This window comes from Camelus dromedarius, chromosome 5, assembly GCF_036321535.1.
Source record: "Camelus dromedarius isolate mCamDro1 chromosome 5, mCamDro1.pat, whole genome shotgun sequence".
Classification (NCBI taxonomy): Eukaryota; Metazoa; Chordata; class Mammalia; order Artiodactyla; family Camelidae; genus Camelus; species Camelus dromedarius.
In genome coordinates this window covers 69,702,410-69,726,037 of record NC_087440.1, presented here as the reverse complement: position 1 = coordinate 69,726,037, position 23,628 = coordinate 69,702,410, and the positions used below count along the sequence as shown (strand labels likewise).

The 23,628-nt window shown below is 51.4% G+C and overlaps 1 protein-coding gene across 4 annotated transcripts in view; it reads left to right on the top strand.

Annotated features, from left to right (window-relative positions):
- Positions 1–23,628, top strand: part of LTBP2 (latent transforming growth factor beta binding protein 2) — a 100,891-nt gene that overhangs the window by 12,141 nt on the left and 65,122 nt on the right. For all 4 annotated transcript variants that reach the window (XM_031454043.2, XM_031454044.2, XM_031454042.2 and 1 more), the window contains exon 3: positions 8,793–9,039. In XM_031454043.2, the coding sequence (XP_031309903.1) occupies positions 8,793–9,039 (247 nt within the window). The remainder of the gene's footprint in view (positions 1–8,792; positions 9,040–23,628) is intronic.

Genomic DNA, 23,628 nt, shown 5'->3' with positions numbered 1-23,628 from the left:
GCAAGTGTGTATAGAGAGCCTGGCACATGGTGAGCTTAGCTGTGATTTTAATCTAGATCCAAGAGACTGTGCTACCTGCCTGGGTTTAAATCCCGGCTCCATCACTTAGTTATGAGACCCTGAGCAAGATGCTTAAGCTCTCTGTACCTCAGTTTCCTTTTCTGTACAAGGTGACTAATACTAGTCCCTGCCTCACAGAATAGTAAGGAATCGATGAAATAACTTAGGATAAAGGTTTAGCTCAAGGCCTGGCGTGTTCTGTGTGATCTACACACGTCTGGCCTCAATGTTGAAGGCAGGGACTGTGTCTCATGGCCCCCAGCATGCAGCTTGATGGCAAGTGTTTGTTGGATATGAGGAAAAGGCTGAACAAGTACGTACTGAATTACACAGGGCCTTTCCCAGGTCTGTGCTGAGAGATGCCCTTCTGCTGCCCCGGGTCCATCGACTCTTTCAGAAAACTCCCCATGGTGCTCAGGAGACCTTGGAATGGCCTGGGCATTTGCTCTTGCCTTTGGTCCTGAGCCTCTGTGCACATGGAGCCATTAGAACAACGTGGCTTCAGGTCCACGTCTCAGTGCTGTGAGGACCCCATTCCTCCTGACCTGAGCTTCTTCTTGTCCTCCCTGAGGGGGTTCCCTTGGCCCACCCATCCCAGACCTATAAATGACTCCATCCCACGGGGCAAGACTATGACCAGGTAGGGAAGAGCCCCAACTTTGGAACCAGACTCCAAGTTCAAACCCTGCTCCATCATTTACTAGCATGGTGATCTCCAGCAAGCTGCTGGAGTGCTCTGAGCCTCAGTTTCTCCATATGTCCAGTGCAGATCAGACTAGTACATGTATGTTATAAGACTCTTCAGAGGAGATATATGTAGGGAAATCAGCCCCAGGGCCTCATAATGGTAAGTGCTGAACGAATGTTAGGGAAAAGGGTCAGGACAGAAGTAGGATTTGCAGATTCTTTACTGACTGGTTAGGAACTGCTAGGAGCCAGAGGCTTGAGCCTGCATGTGGCTCATCTCTGGATGAACCATCCTATGAGACTCAGTAGTTGGCAGGAGTGATGGAGAGGAAAGTGGAAGACACTAAGGGGAATAATCACATGACCTCAGTGGAGACCCAACTAACATGAAAAGTACAGTCCTAGCAAGAGATGCTGCCCATTTCTCCCGACACCATGTAGGGGCACCTTAGATCTTCCTGGTGAGTAGTGTGTGCCCCCAAGTTTTTTTACTCAAAGGAGAATTTAGGAGATGCTCTTACCCAGCGGGTCCTGAAGCCGGGCTGTGTCCTATTCATCCCGGTGGAGTGCCTACATGGTACATGTTTGTTAAAGGACTGAGCAGGTAAATGACCACACAGGTGAGCTGGTAGTTTCCTCCCACCATCTCCCACGGCCTCTTCTCACCTCCTTGGCTAGCTTCTCCTTTTCTACCCAACATCTTAATGTCGGGCTGCCTCTGGTCTTTCTCCAGATCTTCCAAATCCCCCACACAAAGAGGAGGGTCATGGGAAGCAAGCCCAGCATTAGTTGCCCCCCCCCCCGGTATTGAGCACCAGTAGGCACTGTGCCAGACTATTAACACGCAACAATAATGAGTGACAATGCTCGCTCTGTGTCAGGGACCACGCTAAACACTTCAACCCCCTTCATGTGAGTGGCCACCACGTCACTGTCCATCCTGGCCCCTCCTGTGTCCCTGGCTGTGCTTCTCCTCTACCCAGCAACTAAACGTCGGGTTTCCCAGGACTGAGTTCTGTGTCCTCTTCTTTTCTTTCTCACTGCGCTGCTCCTGGAATGATCTAATGCATTCCCATGGATGTAAACATTGTCTCTGGGTTGACGACGCCCAGATTTATATACATCTTCAGCCAGACCTCTCCTCCGACCTCCAGACTTCTTTCGTCCCGCTGCCTCCTCGACATCTGCTCTTGATGCCTCCCAGATATCCCCATCCCAGCTTGTCCAAAGCGAGCTCGTGGTTCTCTTCCCTCTGGGCCAGCTCCCCTGCCCATGTCTTACCCACCCTGTTAAAAGTCATCACCACTGGAATGCTCGAGCCGGCACCTGGGGACCATCCGGGACACCCTCCTTTCACTCAGGCTTTTATCCAGTCCATCACTGAGCCCCGTTTGCTTTACTTCCTAAATCTCTTGGGGGTCTGTCTGCTTTTCCCCGCCCCCCTGTTGCTTCTCTTGTCTTGGGCACCAGCACACTCTCCTTGGTGACTGCTGCAGCCGAATGACTGCTCCCACTGCCCCCGCTTTACTCTCCAGTTCTTTCTCTATAAATTAGGTCATAACACATCCCTGTTTAAATCTTTCTGTGGCAATGGTGTCCAGCCTCGTCTCTCAGCCTCTCACTCACCAAATCCAGCCTGTGTTCCTGGAATGTGCTGCCCCTGGGCTTTTGCATATGCCACTCTCCCTGTGTTTGCTTTTCCTCATCTCTTTGGGTGGCTGGCTCCTGTCCTCTTTGCAGTCTTCATTTCAAGCTCCCCTAACCACTCTGTCTAGAGTTGCCCCCACCAGCCTTGTTATTCTGGGTCTCAGCCCTTGATTGTTTCCTCCATCATTCATATCCCAATTTCTGTCCCTGTGCTTGTTTTGGTTACTTGCTCTGTGAGTCTCTCTGACTAAACTGGAGGGAGGCTCCAGGAATAAAAGGACAGTATCTGTCTTGCTTACCATCCTAGACAAACAGTAAATGTTGGATGCACGATCATTTCCTAGATGAGGGCACTGAGGCTCGCAGAGTTGAAGAACCTTGCCTGAGGTCACACGGGGTTGGAATTCAAATGCAGGTCTCTTTGACTGTAAGGCTGCTCTCTCTTCCTCACTTCTGCCCTGGCCTTGGCTGAGTTGTAAGTGGGAAGGGTGTGTTTCTTCCCTCTTGACTTTCCTGGGTCCTGGGCATGGAGCTGGTGCAGCTGCAGAAGGGCTTGGATGGCTCCCTGTCAGCCACAGAACTGTCTTCCATGCCCTGGAGCTGCTCCCCTGGCAAAGACTGGGTCCCAGGGGCTTCTTCCTGAAGGGGTCTGCTCCAAGACCCCACCCCATCCTTCTCTCATCTCCAGGGACCTCTCTGGCACTCTGGCTTTTACATCCCTGCCTCCTCCCAAACAAAGCCCTTGGAGCTGCAATGGGGAAGGACAGGTGATTTCTGCTTTACGGCAGGAGCTAAGGCAAACCCAGGCCTCAGCCCTGCTCAGTGTTCTCCCTCCTCGTGCCTGCTGGAGCTGTGGGAATTGGGGCTGCTCTCTGCCCCAGCCCCTGGCCCCTGGCCCCCGACTGGCCCAGCATCTCGGCGTTTGTTAATGCAATTAGCAGGGCGGTCCATGCAGAGGGGCTGCGGGCCAAGGTCTGACTCACACCTCCCTTTCCTCCCCTCCGGCCGCCAAACGGTAGAGGCCCACTCGGCCTGCCAGACGGTGTCTGCAGAGTGTGCGCAAGGGGCCAAGAACGGCATCTTTCTCTCATTAGAGGCTTTTATGTGAACACAACTGCTATTTTGGAGACCGGTGCTTGGCTGGCCCCTGAGCCCCAGTGCTGTTTCCAGCCGTCCTGAGCTGTAGCCCCAGCACAGCTGTGGTGGGAGCAGGGTGAGCCCTTGAGGACCTGACTTCTCTCACAGCCTGGAGGCTCAGGGCTGAAGTTGGGGCCTGGGGAACACAGCCTCTGCACAGAGCTTGGGGGTGAAAAGACCAGTTCGCTGGTGGATTCTGAGGGTGTGTGGGGGACAGGCAGGGATTTCCTGGCCTTGGGGAGCTCTGACATCAGGGTTCCTTCTCCGTGGAAATCAAAGGTCAAGGCTGTGGAGAAACAGCTCAGGGCCAGAGATAGACCCCAGTTAAGTGAATTCCAGGGGCAAACTGAGGCCTCCAGGTAGGGATCTAAGGTGGGGTGCTCAGGGAAGGGCTGTGATCAGTACTGAAGGTGGTAGGAGCCTGTCCTGCCTGCAAAGGCCTCTAGGTATGGAAGGCTCGTCCTGAGGTGGGTACTGAGTAGCTCAGTGGGGAGGTTCTTAGTGTCCCACTGACACAGAGTTTAGGAAATATGGAGGTTTAATCTGAGGAGCAGCTGAGCTTCAGGTGTGAGGGTTCTGGGCCCAGAGTCTAATGTGGAATCTAGGTTCATCTGCCAGACACCAGGGCATGGTGCTGGAGGCCTCGGAGGAGGGCACAGGCTTAAGGGGCCTGCCCTGAAGTCAGTGCCTCATCTAATGGATAGCTGATGGAGGGAGAAGGCATCTCTAGGTCCCAGGAGAGAGAAAAAGCTCTGCCTGGTGGGGGTGGGAGGAGGTGGAGAGGGGACTGGCTGTATTTAACACCTGAAGAACAGCCTTGCCTCCGCCCCACAGTGCTTGGTCCATCTCTCTGACCAGGGCCTGCACTGTCATTGCCCTTCCCTGGGAAAAATGTCATGGCAGAGAAGTTCAGAAGCCTTCTTGCTTCTGCCACTGGAGGTGTGATTTGTTTTGTTTTGTTTTGTTCTCTTCTTCAAGCTTTGCAATGCTGTCTAATACAACTTTCTGTGGAAATGTTCTGTATTTTGCCATCCAACACGGTATCCACGAGCCACATGTGGCTCTGAGCCCTTGAAATGTGGTTAGTGCACCTGAGAAAGTGAATTTTAAATTTAATTTAAGTTAATCAATGTAAATTTAAATATAACTCATGGCTACAGCATCAGACTGTATTGGATAGCACAGAGTACAGCGTACTTCACATCCATGATCTCTGTTGAGACACACAACTCTTTGAGGCAGGAATTGTCAGACTCATTTTACGGGTGAGATAACTGAGGTACTGGTTGAGACATCCCAGTGAGATGAGACTTGCCCAATGTCACACAGCTGGAACGTGGCTGAGCTGGGGTCAAACCACATCCTTCTAACTCCCAACCTCATCTTCTTTTTGCTACCAAGAAGCTGGTCACAGAGTCTCCCAGTGGATGGTAGGAGCAGCCTGCATGGTGGGGGCTGTTTCCAGAATCTCCCCCAGGCCTGCCCATTCTGAATTTGGTCTCCTCTCAAAGGTAGGAGTTTTGTGTGGAAAATCTGAGCTAACTTCTGCTCAACTGTTTTGGAGCAGAGTGAAGGTAGAGGGGGCACAGCCAGGAGGTGGGGGCTGGGGAGAACGATGCCTTCTATTTCTTACTTTCCATGCAGTTTCGGGAGTTTTCTTTTTATTCCCCTCTCTTTTGGCATCCTGCTCACTCCACAGAGCTGAACTCCCAAAGCTGAAAATTTCCACATGTCCAATCCTCAGTGAGAAAGAGAGTGCCAGGGAAGTGTGGAAAAGCCAGGGTTCAGGAGGAGCCCAAATTATGAATGGCTGAAGACTGGCATTGGCAAGTGGGCACAGGGAGGCTGGGAACAGCATCACCTTCTGGTCTCTGAGGATGCTGGCCTCCGAAAGGGAGGGGTCGAGTGCATCCTCGATGGCTAAACGTGGGCATCTTGGCATCATGCTTGATAACCCTTCACCAATAATCAGTCAATCAACGAAGACTCATTAAAGCCATAGACCCATCCTGGGTTGATTTCTCAAGTATCAGGCATGACCTCTGCTCTTGTGGGAAAATGGGAAGAATGAGGTTCCAAGAGCAAAACACAGAGACTGCCCAGCCCGCCATGGTTGGGAATTTTCTCTCCTAAAATTCCCACAGCACTGCAGAAACTGCCTCTCCAGGGTCTCCTGGCATTTCCTCCCTTGCTTTATGCAGCAGCCCCTGCCACAGGCGATTCTGCCATGGCTGATCTCCTTTCTGATACTTCAGTCTTGAAATCTTTGCTCATTTGACTTAGGAATGTTTTGCTTCAGTTCTCCTTTAAACAAAAGGCACATGACCACTGTTGCCCCCTCCCTCCCAAAGGGTTCCTTCCGAAAGTTTGGATTTCATGCACCAGTAAATATCCGAAAACATCTTAGGTACCAAAGTACAGTAGCCAGCTTTTCATTTTGCCAAGTGGAGATATTAGAAAAGCAAACTACCATTTGCTGTCATCTCTAATTAAAAAAGAACATTCTAACACCAAAAAAGTAGGAAAGACATAATCTCAAAATAAAGGACACTTTTTAAATGCAAAATAAAATACCATTACAAGAGTCACAGGAACTTTATTTTCCTGGTTTTATGGCAGACCAGTAAAAACTGTCCTAAGAATGCCCCCTTTCATAGATACATACTTGGAGCCACCATCTGGGGCTTCTTGGGGGTGGCTTTTGAAGGACTGGAGAGAGAAGAGAGGAGTTTATACTACAATTCCACCATGCAGATGCTCAGCTCAGAACAAAATGCTCGAACACTTTAGTGAGAAAATCGCTTCCTGCTGAGATGTGTGAAGACAACCCAGGAGAGGATGCAAATGAAGTGGTGAGAGCTGGCTCAAAACCTCTGAAATCCTGACACTTGTTGGAGGACCTCTCTTAGCAGATTTGGCCTCTGTGCAGTTTCATAAATGGTTGGTCCAGAAAGGTTATCTTCCCAAGCAGGTTTTTCCTGCCAACAGATCTGGCTGGTTTGGAAGCCTTTTAGAACTTTTATGGACCACGATATTATATGCATATTTAAATGCCAATTGTATAGTTTCCCCCCACCCACCTACTTTCCATGAGCTATTTGTTCTAGCAACCGAAGTTTGCCAACCCTGGTCCTCACTGAGGACCTAACTACCTGGTGACGAAGGGCTTCCATGGTTCTGAGAACCCACCACTGGGCAGAGCTTCCTCCACATGGTAACCAGTCTTGCTATCTTTGTACCCTTGGCACCCAATCTGACCAAGAAAAGGTGCTCACTAAATGTGTGCAGAGGTATTAGCAAATAAGGCAGAACCAGAAGTAAATGAGTCATAGGACGGCACAGGGCTCGGCCTGAAAGATGTGGGGTCTTGGGTTTCTAGAGAGTGAAAGCCCTTATTGTTAAAGTCAGGGATGGGCCATTCTTGGGCCCAGGAGGGGAAGGACGGAAGCTAGACTGGTTTTGAAAGGCCATCTTAAAGGCAAGGACCAAGGTGGAAGTGAGATGGAGACCAGGAGAGGATGCGTGACCTTCCCCTCACCCATGCCAGGCTTGGCCAGCAGAGAGGTGTAGGTCCAAGAGGCTAGGAATGAGGCAGCGTCTGTGGTCTGCATTGGAAACCACTCAGGCCTTCCCTTTTTACTCCCTGTCTGAGATAAACCAGGGCAGACACCTATCCTGGCAAACCTGCTTCCCCAGTGTTCTCTGGCCCTCATTTGGCTGCTAGGCTGGTCCCAGCAGACCACGTCTCCAGTGGTGATAATTGTGATGATAGGGGCTTGGCAGGCAGTTGAGGGGCTAACTCTGCCTGCACAGGTGGAGTGTCAGCCAGGTGATAGGCCAAAATCCTGCCATGGTGGCAGTTTATTGTTTGGGTACGTGTTTAGGGTTACAATTCTCTGACATGATCTGTTCATCTGGAGTCTGGGAGTCTGCCACCACCACATCCTTGGAACCAGGCACTAAAGAAAATGCTCTGGCATTAGGATCCAGCTCATGGTTGGAATCCTACAGTGAGACCTGTCATTGCCCCACTCTCCCCTGAGTACGCAGGCTACCCTTGGTTGACATGATGCCCAATCTACTTACCCTTTGTGTCTCTGGTCGGCACCACCTCCTCCAGGAAGCCCTCTGTGATTTTCCCTTCTCCTTGCTGCAGCCTTGGTTAGAGGCTCTGGCTGACACTTATCACATGACTTATGTCCTGGCTTCTATGTGAGACAGTACACTTCTTGAGAGTGGGATGCTTTTTACCACAAGCCTCACATGTAGTGAGTGCTCAGTGAATATTCACTGAATGAATGCATGAGCTAGTAAACATCCTCCCACAGTCTGAGACTGACTGGGCTTTGGGAGGGATGGGATCCTGAGATCTCCACCACCAAAGCCAACCTGTGATGTGCAGCTTCCCACACAAGGGTGCATTAGGTGGCTGACTTGAAGCCAACAGATCCCTTTTGTTTTATTATCAGCTCCAGGCCAAGGTTCAGAGATGGTTGAGCCTTGCTGGGAGGCAGTGGGGTGGAAAGAGCCTGAGCTTTTCAGTCAAACAGACCTGGATTTGAATCCTTGATCCACCATTGACCCCAGGCATGTCTTTTAACCTCTCTGAGCTTCAGAGGCATTGAGATGAGAATCATAATCACATTTGCTCCATAGGATTGTTTTAGGCTTGAATGAGACAGTGTATGCAAATCGTAGTGCCTGGCATATTGTAAGTACTGAATAGATATTAGCTGCCGTAATAAAAACAATAATGATTGTGTCATTGGTAGGCATATGTTAGGAGCTAAGGAGGCAAAGAAGTGTAAGGGACAGTCACTACACTTGGAGGTGCTGACCATATTAGCTAGGGAGCTGAAACACAGACATAAAAAACCCATCATGCTGATGATGGCATAGCGAGTACGCCTGCTGTGCATGGTGAGGGCTCCTAGTTGTTCAGGGGAGGGAGCAGCTGCTGGAGACAGGTCATCAGGGATGGGGAGGGGGGCTTGAGGGAACAGTAGGACTTAGGTAAGTGGAGAGGAGTGGGAAAGAGTTCCAGGGAGGGGACATAGCACACACAAAGGCAGAGAGAAGAGGAAGCCATAACAGCAAGCCAGGTCCTCAGCGGGACAGACAAACAAAAAGGGAGCCTTCGAGTGGATGCATAACGTGATGTCAGGGAGTTTTGCTGGGAATGCTGGTGGGATTGGTCACTCAGCCTCTGATTGCTCATCTGATGCTGACAGGCGAACCCCACCATCTCCCTGTCTCCCCAGCCGTGTGTCAGCCGCCCTGCCAGAACAGGGGCTCCTGCAGCCGGCCCCAGCTCTGCGTGTGCCGCTCCGGCTTCCGAGGAGCCCGCTGCGAAGAGGTCATTCCCGAGGAGGAATTCGACCCCCAGAACGCCAGGCCGGCACCCCGACGCTCAGCTGAGGGGTCCCCCAACCTGCGCAGGAGCAGTGTGGCCAGAGAAAGCACCACGCCCAGAACACGGCCACCAGTGCCACAGCCGGCGGCGGCCAGGTAAGTCACCTCCTCAGTGGGACCTTGGGTCTGGGGTGCAGCCTCTCTAGAGGGGTTTCTTCCTTAGGCCTATTTGGTGAAGACCTTGGTGGAGAAGGCCAGAAGGTCCTTCCTTCCAGGGACGGCAAGCAGTGGAGCAGGTGCTGGGGTTGGCACAGGCTCTGGCGGGCTGGGGTGCACAGCAGAGGTGGGAAGTCCTGGGAGAAAGCGGAGGAGGGCACATACCTGGAATCAGGCTCTCTTGCTCCATATCCTGGTGTTGTCACTTCCTAGGTGGGTGACCTTGGGCAAGTGACTTATCTCTCTGATTCCTCATCAGTAAGGTGAGGACAATGATGACAGTCATACTCACAGAACTGTTGCAAGAATGCAAGAATTAGATTAGTTACTATGAGGAAAGCGCTTAGAGCAGTGCCTGGCACACGGTAAACTCTATAAGTGTTTATCCTCTTCCTTCTCTGCCTGTGGTCCCTGTGATGCAGGAAAGACTCCTCTGCCAGAAAAGACCCCTTCAGTTCACTCACTACTAGCACTAACCTCTCTCCTTGGAAGGGCAAGAAGGCATATGGGGGCAGAGGGTAGGAAAGGAAGTGGGAAGTGGGGTGTTCACAGGCAGGATTCCCCAGCCTGCTTGCCAGCAAACCTGGCTAGACTTTTTCCTCACTCAGGACAAGAAATCTGAACTTTGTAAACTGGTCCATTTCTAGGGGCTGTGTTTTCCTTTTGATTTTTCACGTTAGTTTTTCCATTTGCTTCCTACTTAGGAAGTTCTTTATGAAATGTTTGAACTTTGTCTTGCTGAACTCAGGGGAAAAAGGATTTGCTCTCCTGGATGAGGCTGGGGGAACCAGGGAAATAAGGCTGACCTCGAGGTCAGATTCCCAGAGGGAGAGCTCAGGAGAGAAAGGAAAGGAGCTTGAGGTCGTCCAGCAACTCCAAAGGGGAAGAGGTGAGGTCGGGACAAGAGCAGACCAAGGTCTTGGTAAGGTGGTTTCCAGGGCCCGGACCACGCAAGCAGGTGCTTTCCAAGGGCAGCCAGGATCAGAGAAAGCAGAAGGATGAATTCGGGTCAAGGCCTAGGAGCTCTAAGGTCAAAACCAGAAGAGCCAAACCCTTTGGCCAAGGCCTTGGGATGCTGGGGCAGAGAGAGGGGCAGAATTAAGGGCCAGGTGGACAATGCGGGGGCTAGGCGAACTGCCTGTGATTGGCTGTGAGCAGGTGGACCGGACCTGAGACTTGTTCTGATTGGTCTTGGAAGTGGGTAGGCCTGTTGAGAAGGCACCTGGAGACGCCCCAGAGGTGGCAGCTCCAGGGCCAGCCTGGGGCAAGGTGGGAGCAGAGCCCTTCCAGCCTGGCTTTCCCCCTGCAAGCTCTTTCTTGGCTTGTGGGATACATTCATCTTACAGTGTATTTATCCTCTGTGTGCGTGCACAAGTGAGTGCTGGGGTGGTTGCTTGGCAGGTCATCCTGTCCTTTGCACCCTTGAGTAGAGCTGTTTACATCCCCTGCCCCATCTTCTTAGCCTATCCCGCTCCCGCTATTCTTCAAGGCCCAGGCCCACTTCTTCCAAACCACGCCCTCCATCACTTCCACCAAGCTATGACCGCCTGCAATGCACACTTGGCACACATCCCTGTGGGTCTGTGCCCCGCGCCTGCAATCAGACTGTGTGGCCTGCGCCCTGGAAGGCAGCAACTCCTTTTCATACAATGTGGATTTCCCCACAGCTCCTCCTGCAGTCCTAGATTGAAGAAAGTGCTCAAACTGCATTGCTTTCTGTTACTTGGTCCCAACTGAAGAGTTACCCAACAAAGGGCCCACGTGGTCCTGGACCGTCATCCCATACCTGGAGCCAAGGGCACCCCCGCCAATGCTGCACAGAGGAGAGGAGGTGAGGCTCCATGTCCCCAGTGCTGCACTTTCCACTCTGCCTCAGGGCCGTCTGTGCATATTCTCACTGGACCAGGAGCTCCCTGAGAGCAGGGACTACTGCGTCCTACTTTTTCTTGAACGTGTCCCTGGTGCCTAACACTGTGCCTGGCATCCTGGAGGTGCTCAATCCACACAAATTGAATGAATAAATGGATGAGACTCAATGCTAGGCAGAGAAGGAAGCTGGGAGGAGGAGAGGAGTTATGTGAGGCTTCGGGCCCCCAGGGAAGGCTTCACGTGTGCAAGAAGCAATGGAGGACAAAGGCCCAGGGTGAGGTCTCCGGCCCACAGCAGGGCTGTCCTCTTTGAGCTTCACAGGCTCCCTGGCCAGGGGCTACTGTGATGTTTTTAATGAGCTGCAGCCTCCAGGCCAGCCCAGCCTCTCTCTCTCTCTGCCCTGGCGCCTCAGTGCCATGAAATCTGGGAAAGTCCGAGCGGCCCTCAGTCGGCCCAGCTGTGTTTTGCTTTGGGAGGCCAAATCCTGCTTGCCTGGTGGTGTCAGACATTTCCTGTGAGCTTGGCCAGCTTTCCCAAGCAGCCACTGGCCTCTCTCCTGATGGCAAGTTGGACAGGCCCTTGGTGTCCAGATAAAGGGAGTGACATTATGCAGAGGGCATTCTAGGAGCAAAAGGAGGGTGCAAAGTGTCCAGGGAGGGGAGACACGGCAGGGACTGGTGATGGCCAGAGGCCACCTTCAGGAGAGCACTCAACAGAGGCCAAGAGACTTGTGTCTCAGAAGGAAGACAAGAGGGAGGAGCCAGAAGAGTCTCAGGCAGGAGGCAGCAAGCCCTACAGTGAGCCAGATGTGGAATGATGTTGTCCAGCTGTGGCCTGGGCTGGCTGCAGGGTCCTGGAGACTGCCTCTGAGCCCCAGGTCCAGGCTTCTTCCCCAAACTTGGCAGAGAGCCTCTCCACCTGGGGAGCAAGAGGCAGGCAGCTGGGGAAGGGCCATGAGGGACTAGGGGAGGAGGAGGTTACAACAACCAAGGACCAGCAGGCCTTGGAAAACAGTGCTTTACACATATGCTTCTCAGACTGCAAGGAGCATGTGAATCACCTGGGGGCTGATTGCAGGTCAGCATGCAGCTCCTGATTTGGCAGGTCTGGGGTGAGCATCTCTAACACGGGCTCAGCTGATGCTGATGCTGCTGGTCCATGGACCACCCCTTGAGGAGTGAGGGTCTGAGCTCGGGCTTTGGATTCAGATAATCCTGGGTTCCAATTCTGGACTTAGAGGCAAATGCCCTAACCTCTCTGAGTCAACAGTCTCCACCTGATAGTATTGCAGAGCAGATGAAATAGACCATGAGACCATGTGATTAGAACACTTAGTATGGCGCCAGGTACGGCTTAGTGCTCAATACATGTTAGCCATCAGTGGGCTGGTTCTCTTTGCCATGGGGACTTGGGTGGAGAGGAGGCATAGGGGCTTGGGTGCCAAAAAGCAGACAAAAAACTGTGGTCCCTCTGTGTGTGTGTGTGTGTGTGTGTGTGTGTGTGTGCGCGCGCGCGCGTGTGTGTGTGCGTATGCACACCTGCTCTGAAGTCAGAGCCCAGACCCAGCCTCAGGGAAGGTGTGATCCAGCAATAGCACTAGGAGTGGTTTTTGGCTGGTTTGGCTGTTCCACCAAGACCATCCCACAAGCCCTAAAGGAGACAGCATAAGGGGAGGTATCAGGACATTTCTCAGAACTGGGGGGACCTCCTTGGGTCAGGACCTAGAGGCAGGGCCCTGGGGACATCCTCAGTGGGTTTGGTCGGCACTTGGGCAACAAGGGGCCTGGAAGACAGTGTTGAGCAGGACAAGTGAGGGTGGCAGGGGGCTACTGGAAGCTGTGGGCCCCATGGTGGTGGCTCTTCCCCAGGCTGTTCCCCCAGAGGGCAGCTGGGGTCAGCCTTCTTTTTACCATCCCAGTCAGTCTCTCCCTCTCCTGGATCTCCTCCCCTCTGTACACTCCACCTCTTTGCCACTGTATTCATTTTCTATGGCTTCCATTACAAATTGCCACAAATTTAGCCACTTAAAACAATGCACGTGTATTATCCTACAGTTCTTTAGGTCAAACAACTGGCACGGGTCTCACTGGGCTGAAGTCAAGGTGTCAGCAGGGCTGAGTTCCCGGAGGCTCCAGGGAGAATCTCTTTTCTTGCTCATTCAAGTTGTTTGTTGGCAGAATTCACTTCCTTGCAGCTGTAGGACTGAAGTCCTTGCTTCCTTGCTGGCTGTCACCTGAGGGCCATTCCATATAGAAGCCGCCCACATTCCTTGCTTGTGGCCACCTTCCCATTGTCAAAGCCAGCGACAGCAGGTGAAATCTTTGTGTGTTAACTCTCCCCTCTGCCTCCCTCTACAGCTGAATCTGTCACTGACTCTTCTGCCTTCTTCGACTTTTAAGGGCCAGTATGATTACATGCCCTGTTTCCCCCGATAATCCAGGACACTCTCCCTATTTTAGGGTCAGCTGATTAGCAACCTTAATTCCATCTGCAATCTTAATTTCCTTTTGCCATTTAATGTAACATATTGAAAGGCGTTAACACCAGGAAACAAAGATCATGGGGCCAACTACACCCATACACTGCAGCCCATTCCAGCTAGGACCCTCCATCTGAAGTATAACAGCTCCGCTTACGAAAGGCAGCCCTCCATGAATGATCTGGCCCCCAAACCTTTCTGACGTCTCCAACATCAGCTCTCACCCCTCATTCACTGTGCCTCTGCCACACCAGCCGACTTGTTTTACCTCAAACATGCCAGAGACACCCCACTCCAGGGCCTTTGCCCTTGGTATCTCCCTCCCTGGAACAATGTGTTTGCTTCCTAGGTCTGCTGTAACAAATGACCACAAACAGAATGGTTGAAAGCAAGCAGAAATGCATCTTCTCACAGTTCAGGAGGGCAGATGCCCAAAATTAAAGCCTTAGTAGGGTTGTTCCTTCTGGAAACCCTGAGGGAAGGTCTGTTCCATGCCTCTCCCCTAGCATCTGAAGGCTCCTGGCAATCCTTGGTGTCCCTTTGCTAGTAGCTGCATCACCCTAATCTCTGCCTCTGCCATCACATGGCTTCCTTTTGTGTGCCTGTTTGTGCATGTGTGTGTGTGTGTGTGTTTGTGTGTGTTATATTCTTCTTATAAGGACACTGGTCATTGGATTTAAGGTCCACCATAATTCAGTATAATCTCATCTAACCCTAACTAATTACATCTGCAAAGACCCTATGTCCAAATAAGGTCACATTCACGGATTGGCGGTTAGGACTTCTATGTATCTTGGGGGACACAATTCAACCTACATCAAACCCTCTTCCCAGATATGCACATGGATCCTTCCTTCCCCTTCCAGGTCTTTTCTTTTCAGTGGGGCTCCCATGTTCACCTGATTTTAAACTACACACCTCCTAACACTCCCTACCCCTTGCCTAGCTGTTTTTCTCCATAGCACGTATATCGCTCATTTATTTGACTTTCTTTCTCACCTCAGTAAAATGTCAGGCCTAGGAGGACCACGTTTTATCTGTTTTCTCTGCTCCAGCACCCCCAACACAACTGGCACAGAGCAGAGTGGACCAGTCAGCTCGGCTCTCCCCCCGCAGTCTCTCCTTCACATCTCCCAGCTCCTGCAGCGGGTTCCCGTGTAGTCTACTGATGAGGCCCAGCAGTGAGGCCACTCAGGGGTGTGTCCACTCCCACAGCCCTGGCTGGGGGTGCCAGGCGTTTCGGGGCTTTTGTCTGTGGGGAGAGGGAGGAAGGGCAGGGGCACTAGTGCCGCTGTCAGGAGCACACGTGGCCGTGGGTGCCTGCTTGCGGCAGGGCGTAGAACTTGCCGCCTCAGAGCAGAATCCTGGCATCATTGTGCCCCACGTCTCCACTAGGGCCCTCGTGGCACTTCCTGACACGTGACCTTTAACCTGCTGAGAGTGAGCCCACAGGTTTCCCACAGGAGTGCTGCCTTCCTTCACCCCCAGGTCTTGCCAGGCCTCTGTTGGGGGTGCGGGGACTCTGCCCCCACAGGTGATCTCTGCCAGTCTAGGGGAGCAGAGCAACCCCTCAGGAGACCACTGCCCCAGAAGCTGCTACAGGGGGCACCCAGGCATCCCTCCTGTCAGAATGGCAAGGGATTTTCCCAGGAGATCGGCGATCTAGAATCAAACCAGGTACCTGAGGAGAGGGCAGCAGGTGTAAGGAGGCAACCCTGGTGTGTGTGCCGGGAAAGCACTGGACTTTGGAGTCAGGCAGCACCCTCACAAACTAGTTATGCAAGTCACTTCACCTCACTGCAACTCAGACTCTTTGAAGTGGGAAAATTGATGCCTGTCTCATAGGGTGGTTGAGATAATTCATTGAAATAATGCATGTAGAGGGATTAGTGGGGTGTCTGGCACACAGTGGCTCCAAAAACTGTGAAATCTCTTAGGGTACCTACCTACTCCCCATGCCTGTGACAAACCAGTGAGACACTCTGTTTGCCAGGAGGGGTTTTTCTCCAACCCACTGTCTAGTTTCTAGGTGGGGAAACTGAGGCAAGACAAAGGTTGGCAACAAAGGTTGTGGGCCTGTCCTGGGAACCCAGGAGATCCTGACACTGGGCAAGTCTGAAGGCTCATCGGGGTCCTCTGAGCCCAGCTCCAGCTGCCGCCAACTCCATCCCACTCCATTCCTCTGCTCTGGGCTTCAGCATGCTGCCACGTGCCTCTGCTCTCTCCTCTGGGCAAAGTGACCCCTGTTTGTCCTCTTTCCTCCTCTTTCTAGTCCCTTGGACCCAAGACTGTTCTCCAGTACACCTGGAATCTGACCAGAGGCCAACTCGAGCTAGGAAAACTTGGAAGAGTCCCTTGTCCTCCCTGAGCCTCAGTTTCCATATTTGTAAATCAAAGTGACAAGTAGGTCTTCTCTGAGGTCAAGAATTAATGGTCTCAGACTCTGGCCTCCAGCTTGGTCATTTTCCATCACTGATGGTGAACTATGCTTACTCTCCTCTTTACTCATTTCCAAGGTCATGACAAGGACACGTGATGCCTTTCACAGGGGCAGACCTTGGCTCTCCCTGACAGTGAGCCTCAAGTCCTCCTTGGCAAGGCTGAGTTAATCAGTCTGCATCTTTTGCGCTGCATCATCTGCTTCCTCAGGGCCACTGAGTGGTGCCTCTCTGCTGGGTTGACTCAACCCCACAAATCTGACTGAGTCAAGATTTTGGGACCTCCAGGGGATGAATACCTTCCTTCTCTTTCTTTTCTTTCTTTTTTTATTCCTTTTATTTCCTGACTTGTTTTTATAACTCTGAGCCCCAAGCTTGCCCCCTGGGGTTTTTCTGGAATTCCCCAACCCTTAGGACTTTGGCTATACTATTTTGAAAAGACTTAGAGTCAGGATGCCCAAATTTGCTTCCAGGCTGGGCCACTCACTAGACTTGTGGCCTTGGGCAAGCCACTTAACTTCATTAAGCCTTAATGTCTCTATCTGTGAAACAGGAAGGATCATTCTTCCCTCACAGGGAGGTTGTCAGGATGAACTAAAACAATGTAGGTGGAAGATTGCTTTCTGAACTGTAATTGGGCCTTGTAAATGCTGGTTCTTGCTGGTATTTAGCAGTCCTGACAGTGGGCTGGAGTGCTTATTTATGCCTCCTACACATGCCTGGGTCACTTTCAGGAGCAGCTCCACCCTGAGGCCCTCCCTGACCGCCTTTTAAGGCTTTTAAATATAAGGTTAGCCTTAGCCACTGGACATACCACCAGGGGATGTGCTTCACATCATAGTCTCTGTGACAGGTACCCTATGGTTGTGCAGTGCACAACCTGTACAGCTGTATGTGGTGACCCTGAACCTGGCTCTTTCCCAGGAGGAGGATGTCTCCTATTTTCCTATTATTTAATATTGTAAACCCCTAATTTGAGAGTCCCTTCATCTGGTTCACTTTTTTATTTCCACAGTGCTTTTTTATTTTCCACTTTCTGACATAACATCTAATTTACTTATTATGTTTATTGTGTATTATCTGTTTTTCCCCAACTACAGTGTGAGCTGCTCGAGGGCAGGGATCTTTGTTTTGTTTGCTGATATATCCCCCTCCCCCCACCCTCCACCCCCACCCCACCCCGCTCCTAGAACAGTGCCTGGCATACAATAAGTACTCAGTAAGTAAATAATTAGCTACTTAATGAACATCCCTGTCACCACGTATCCTCTGTTGCTGCCTGGAGCAAAGATAGCTGGTCTCGGATCCCTTCCCTTCTGAGCTGACACTCAGCTTATGCCCAGGCATGCTGTTACCAGGAAGGGGCTCTCCCAATCCTCCCAACAGGTGGGTACCTGCTTACCCTGTGCCCCTTGGCCTTAGGGATCTGGAGCCAGGGCAGGCTGAGGGCAATGATTCTCTTCTAAGGGTGATGAGAGAATGGCCAGAGCAGGGCTTAGCAGGCCCTTAGAAGTGCCAGGGGTCGGGCAGGGGCGGCGGCAGCTATAAAGGGATCTCCTCCCACTTTCTTCCATTTCTTGGGCCTTAGAAAAGTCCCATAAACCTTCTTCCCTAGGGCTGTGGGTTTGGAAGAGGGAGGGCTCAGAGGGGAGTAGTCAGAGGAGGTTGCTTACTCGTGGGCCTCCAGCCAGAACAAATGGAAGGGGTTTTATTTTCCCAAGTCTGAAGTCACAGAAGCCCTGCTGCTGCTTTTCAAAGAGAGTAAAAGAGACCTGTGTCTCAGCTGAGAACTTCCTTCATCACCCATGCCCTGTCTCCCCACTGCTTGCAGAGGGTTCTGAAAGTGTAAATGGGCCACATTAAGGTTTGTGCATGGTCCCTTGGCACTCAGCCCCTGCCGGTCCCACTCATCCCTGCCCTGCGGAAGCTGCTTGGGGTAATGAGGTGGGTCTGAAACACTTCATTTCCATTAAGGACAGGAGGGAGGCAGGCTGTGTGTGCTAGACCTTTGAGTCCCTGGACACAGAACCAGGAGATGTTGTTCCATCATAGTCTTTCTGACAGGTACTCTAAGAATTGTGTGGCACATGGCCTGTGCAGCTGTACGTGGTGACCCTGGACCTGGCTTCTCCCCAGGAGGGAAGTGTTTTCCATTTCCCCCACAAAGCATGTTCCTTCAAGGTAGTCCTCTCCAGGTTTCTCTGAAAAGGAGGTGGGCCTCTGGGCTTTGTAGAGTGTTAACATCCACCGCTCCAACCCACACAAATACCTGAGGGCCACAGGGCTCAGGGCTTGGTCAGGGCCATGGCTGGCCTTGGGGTACCTGTGTGTGAAAACAAAAAGACATAGGCTCTGGGTGGATGCGGTCTTGCTGTGCTTTCAGTCTTGGCTAAGGGGGCCCAACAGAGGTCCTGAGGAGGGTGGGTCCCATGTGCCTCCTTTCCGGGCAGCAGAGCCTGCGGCCTCCTCCTCCCGCCATGCTTGGCCCAGGGCAGACACGTCTGGGTTGATGAAGAGGCCACTGAGCTCAGGCCTCTCAGTGCTCAAGGGAGAAGGGGGCCCTGGGGCCTCAAAACACGTCTCCAGTTTCCCACCCCAGGCATGTGGGCAGATTCAAGGGAAATGGTGTCTGCTTCTTGCACACTTCTTCTTACCTTCCTTCCTCTCATATTGAAGCTTGAAGGTGGACATCTGGCCTGAAGTGGCCCGAGTCAGCCCCCAATCTCTGATGAAGCCTGCATGACTCCCTTTTCTAAGATTATCCCAGAGTTATGGATTATAGGGCCCTCCCCTGGGTTTGCTTCCAAGAGGGACTCCTTCCCAGCCCAGCCCTGGCCCCAGCCCTCTATAGAGCTCTAAGATAGGCAGTGTTCACCTCCTATTTGCCCAGAGCCTGCATCCAAATGATGGAGAAAGCTACAGAGCGTCTTCCCCTTCTAACTCTCCTTCATCATCATCACCACCCACAGGATTTATTGCACTGTGTTCTGTTCCAGGCAACAATGCCTGTCTAACAGTGCTAGATGCTCTACCCTCCTCTCCTGGTTCTCCCCAGGGAAGTAAATGTTGCATAAATATCTCTTGGCCAATTGTGTAGAGTCTGACAAAGAGGGTAAAGAGATGGATTTGCGTGCAGGTGCATTTGCCACTGGGGTAGGGGCAAGCACCTAGGTGCAGAGGGGCAGGGAGACTCCTAGCGCTCCCCTCAGCCCTGATCCCAGCCTCACCCTGGGAGGGTGTCGAGCTTTGTGGTTACAGTGATACATGTTTGGGTTAGGATTGATGGGACTAAGATTGTGGTTGAGGTGGCATTCTAGTTCACGGTAAGGTGGTGGTTAGGGTAGGATTAGAGTATCACTTTAGTGTGGTATTAGAATGAGGCTTCAACCTTAGCGTTGTGGTTAGGGTTGGGCTAGTGTTATGCTGGAGTAGAATTTAAGACTTTGGATTTTTTGAGTGTGGTATGGTTGTGATTTTAACCTACCATTTATGGAGCCTTATTGAATCAGCTAGCCCTACTGTGCAAAGCACTTTATGGGCACCATCTCTTTTAGTACTGGGGCCCCTACAGCACAGTGGTTAAGAGCAGTGATCATGCGCTAGACCTCAGTTTCATCTGATTCTACTGCTCGCCAGCTGTTTGATGTTGTCTCTTCACCTCCATTAGTCAAAGGGGATAAAGTGCTGAGTCACATAACTAAGTGCTCAATACTTGATCGTTGAGACTCCTTCTTATTGGTATCAGTCAGGATTCCAGCAGGAAACAGATGGCACGCTCAATGAGAACAGTTTGACAAACGGTCTATTTGCAAAGATATGGACACGGTCAGAAGAAACAACAAGGGAAGCAGAGTGTCCTGGGGGTAACTATGCAGGGAATCTCTTAGCCCTGCAGATCTAAGGGGCAAGGGGTCAGATGTTACTGGGACCCAGAGTAGCTCCAGCCACAGGAGAGGGCCACAACAGGGCTGTGGCCTTCAGGAAAGGAATAGAGCCACCACCCGCCCACAGTGGCCCATCAGGAGGGAGCTGGAGGATGAATACCTCCGCTCCCTCATCTGTCCTCTGCCCTCTTGCTGGGGTCCCACGTGGGCAGAACAGGACTCAAAAGTAGAGGATGAAGGAGCCTCCCAGGGCCCAGAGTTGGGTGGAGAGAGGCCCACAGGGGCAAGTAGAATGTCTTCAGCACCTTAACCAGTCCTCACAATGACCCTATGAAGAGGATTCTCTAAGAGGTGGAAACTGACATGAAGGGCCATTCCAGCCCAGCTCCACTCAAGACTCTGGAATCCTTACTCATAGCCAGTTTACTGAACAGCTCTGAGAGCAGGAAGGCTTAGGCAAGTGCAGAGCAGCAAGCTTGGTGTGGGAGCTGACGGGGACCAGGTCAGGCAAGACATCTGGGATCTTTTCAGAAAAATCTAGAAAGATGTCAAGAGCCTGGAGTGGCATCCCCCATGCCCAGGCCTCCTATGGGGAGGCCAGGGAGCTTATTGGGCTCCCATTAAAACAATAATTTATGCAGTTTCCAGCATCTGACTTAAAAAAAAATAGTCGCAACAAACATTTCAAGCTTATGGCTGTACTCATAGCATTTAACTGACCTAAGTCCCCTAGGACTTTTGTTTGAAAGGAAAGGTTAGGGAGAGATGAAGCCAGAAGGGAACAGAAAGACAGTCATGTTCTTTTTCAGATGCCCCGGGGGAATGTTCATCCCATCCGGTGGCTGCTTTGTATGGAACTTGTGGCTGCTCAGTGAACACTGCCCTCTGGAGTGGGGTGTGTGTGTGTGTGTGTGTGTGTGTGTGTGTGTGTGTGTGTGTGTGTGTGTGTGTGTGTGTGTGTGTGTGTGTGTGTGTGTGTGTGTGTGTGTGTGTGTGTGTGTGTGTGTGTGTGTGTGTGTGTGTGTGTGTGTGTGTGTGTGTGTGTGTGTGTGTGTGTGTGTTTGTGCGTGTGTGTGTGTGTGTGAGACAGGGTGTGGGTGGAAAGCTGTGCTGAGAGAACATGCCTCAAAAATCATAATGGAGATTTTTTAGGCTCTGAATTCTCCTTTTGAGCTCAAGGTTTTCAAATATATATCAGGTTTCACCCCGGTCCAGAACATAGAGGAAGTTTCTGATTTATGGGTCCAGTAGTTTTTCCAGTTATGCAATCTGTAAATCTGCCATCAGTTAATTAATTTGCCACTGTCAGAAAAGGCACTGTCAGCTTCCCAGGTGAAAATCACTTTACCAAAGTAAAGTGCTATTATGATAACAGTAATAAAAAAGGGACTCTGAAATGTCTACTTGTTTCCACTTGTGGAATTAACTGAATCAGTGTCTCAGCATTCCTCCTCCAATCACTGGCATGCACACACGTGCACACGCACCCCCCACCTCTGGAGAGGGGCTAAGGAGGAAGGTTTAAGCCTTGCAGGGTAACTTTCCAGAAAAGGATTAGAAAGGGAAAATGGGTGAAATGCAAAGTCATCTGATGACTGTGGTTTTAAGACTGGCAGCTTGGGACCCAGAGGGGTGTGTCTGCGTGTCTGTCTGTCTGTCTGCAGATGACATAGTGAAGATTGCTAAATGATTTCCAATAACAAAATGTGAAAACACATAGTTCCTTTGTTAGCCACATAGCTGTGGTTTTGTGTCCGTGATTCATTGTGGAAGTGAGTAGTTGCGACAGGCATTTTGTGGGTTTTTTTTTTCTTCTTTTTTCTCCTAAAAAAATATTTGTGAAAGGTCTAAAATTCAAGGAAGTCCAGGGCTTTTTGAAAAGAAAAAAAAATCCCCATTCCTTGCAAAATGAAGATTGCAAAGCAAAACCTCTGGAGCTACCACATTTCTGCTTCCAGACAGCCGCCTACACCACAGTTTCCTCCCAGAGCCTCAGCCCTTCACCGCTACCTAACATGTCCACCCAAGTGTGCACCCAGCCAGCGAGGGTGGGGGCTACATCAGAGCCTCTTGAGGGAATCTGGTACTGTTCTGGGGGTATTCTCTTGAGACCCCAGCCAAGCCACACCCTTAGGGAACAAACTGATTCTACATTTCTTTCTTTTTCTTGAGGTTCTCGGGTCAAGGTCAGAGCCCCTACAGCAGGCAATAGCGTGTGAGGGAGGAATTGTGATGTAATTTTTGTCTTATGGTTAGATAAGTCTGGGTTTGAATCTCAGCTCTGCCACCTAACACTTATGTTGCCTAGAGCAAGTGATTTAGCCTCACGAACCTCAATGTTCTCATCTGTAAGATGGGGCTGCCCACCACTACCTTGTAGAAATGTCAGGAAGATTTACTAATATATGTAAATGCACCTGGCACCTTTTAGGTGTCCTATAAATGGCACCCACTCTTTGTCCCTAGACTCTGGGGTTACCTGAGTCTTTTCTTTACAGCAACAGTGGTAACTGGAAACTCTGAGAGTTCGCCCAGGCCACTCGTAAGGTGTTTCTGGTCCTGGTGAGGTTTCCTGTCGTAGCCAAGGGTGAACAGCAGGTTGGGGGATGTCATCCACCAAAGGTACAGAGCTCAGGCTTGTGACCCCACCCCAGGTGATAGTGGGCAGGTAAACAGCTGCTCTGTGCCTCAGTTTTCTCTTCTGTAAAAAGGGGGTGATAGTTCTTAGAGCATAGGATTACACTAATCAATTAGCTCCCAAGCATACAGAGCCTAATAAAATTTTTAAAATGAAGTGCCTGTAGCAGATGTCTGGCACATAATCAGTTGGTAGGTTTGGGCTGAATGAAAGCTTTTCAGGTTGGGCTCCCAGGTCTTTTAGAAATCTCCTTTTGTTTAGGGTCCTGGTGTAGAGTTCCAGGCCCTGGAAAAGCAGGCTGGCTACAGGCTACCAAGACTTTGGCCAGCCCCTGAGAAGTATATCCTTGACCCAGGTACCAGCTGCTTTTGTCTACAATGGGCCTGTCCAGGCAGGTCCAGAAGTGGGGTAAACTCATCTGAAGTCAGTGGCCTGTGTTTGCTCTCTGATAAGGCAGGCCTGCTAAGCTCTCGGTGTGGGGGGTGCAGTGAGCAGCATATATGGACTGTTGAGGGTCCCAAAGACCACAGGCTTGGAACTCAGAGTTCAGGAGGTGGGCATCTCACAGCCAGTTTGGTGGTGGTGAGAAGTCCGTATACCAAGTTCTTCGTGGCTTTGGGAAGGGATCCTAGCTCAATCCCCCGCCTCCCCCTCCACTGATCTGTAGCACTTGCCAGGTCCCCGTAGGCCCTGACTCGTGTTTTCTTTCCCTTCACCTCTTCACCTCCCCAACCACTTCCTTTTTTCATGTGTTTCTTTGGAAATCACAAAACATGAGCTAGTTAGGGTGCGGTGGTGGGAGGTGCGTGATGAGCTTTGGAGTCCGACAGACCTGGTTCGAATTCTGGGTTTTGTCGTTCATGAGACATGTGAGCTAGGGCCAGAGACTTACCTTCTCCGCACTGCAGATGTCACACATGGGGAGAGTGAGACCCACCTCTCAGGGCACTGGGGACCTTTCTAAGCTGATGTTTGTTCCGTGCCTGGGGCTCAGTCAGCAGAGCTGTTACTTGACCCAGGTGGGTGTGTGTGGAGTCCTGGGGCTCCAGAAACTTCACCGGCTCACCCCTGCCACCCCCTGGGGATCATAAATGCCCTGAGAAGTCTTCTGGGAGGTGAGGGTGGGGAGGAGTGCGCTCTTGGTTAGGCTGTGTGGGTGGTAGGGGCTGGCAGGGACCCCGGGGGGGGGAGATGCCTGTGATTGCCTTCCTAAAAGACCAT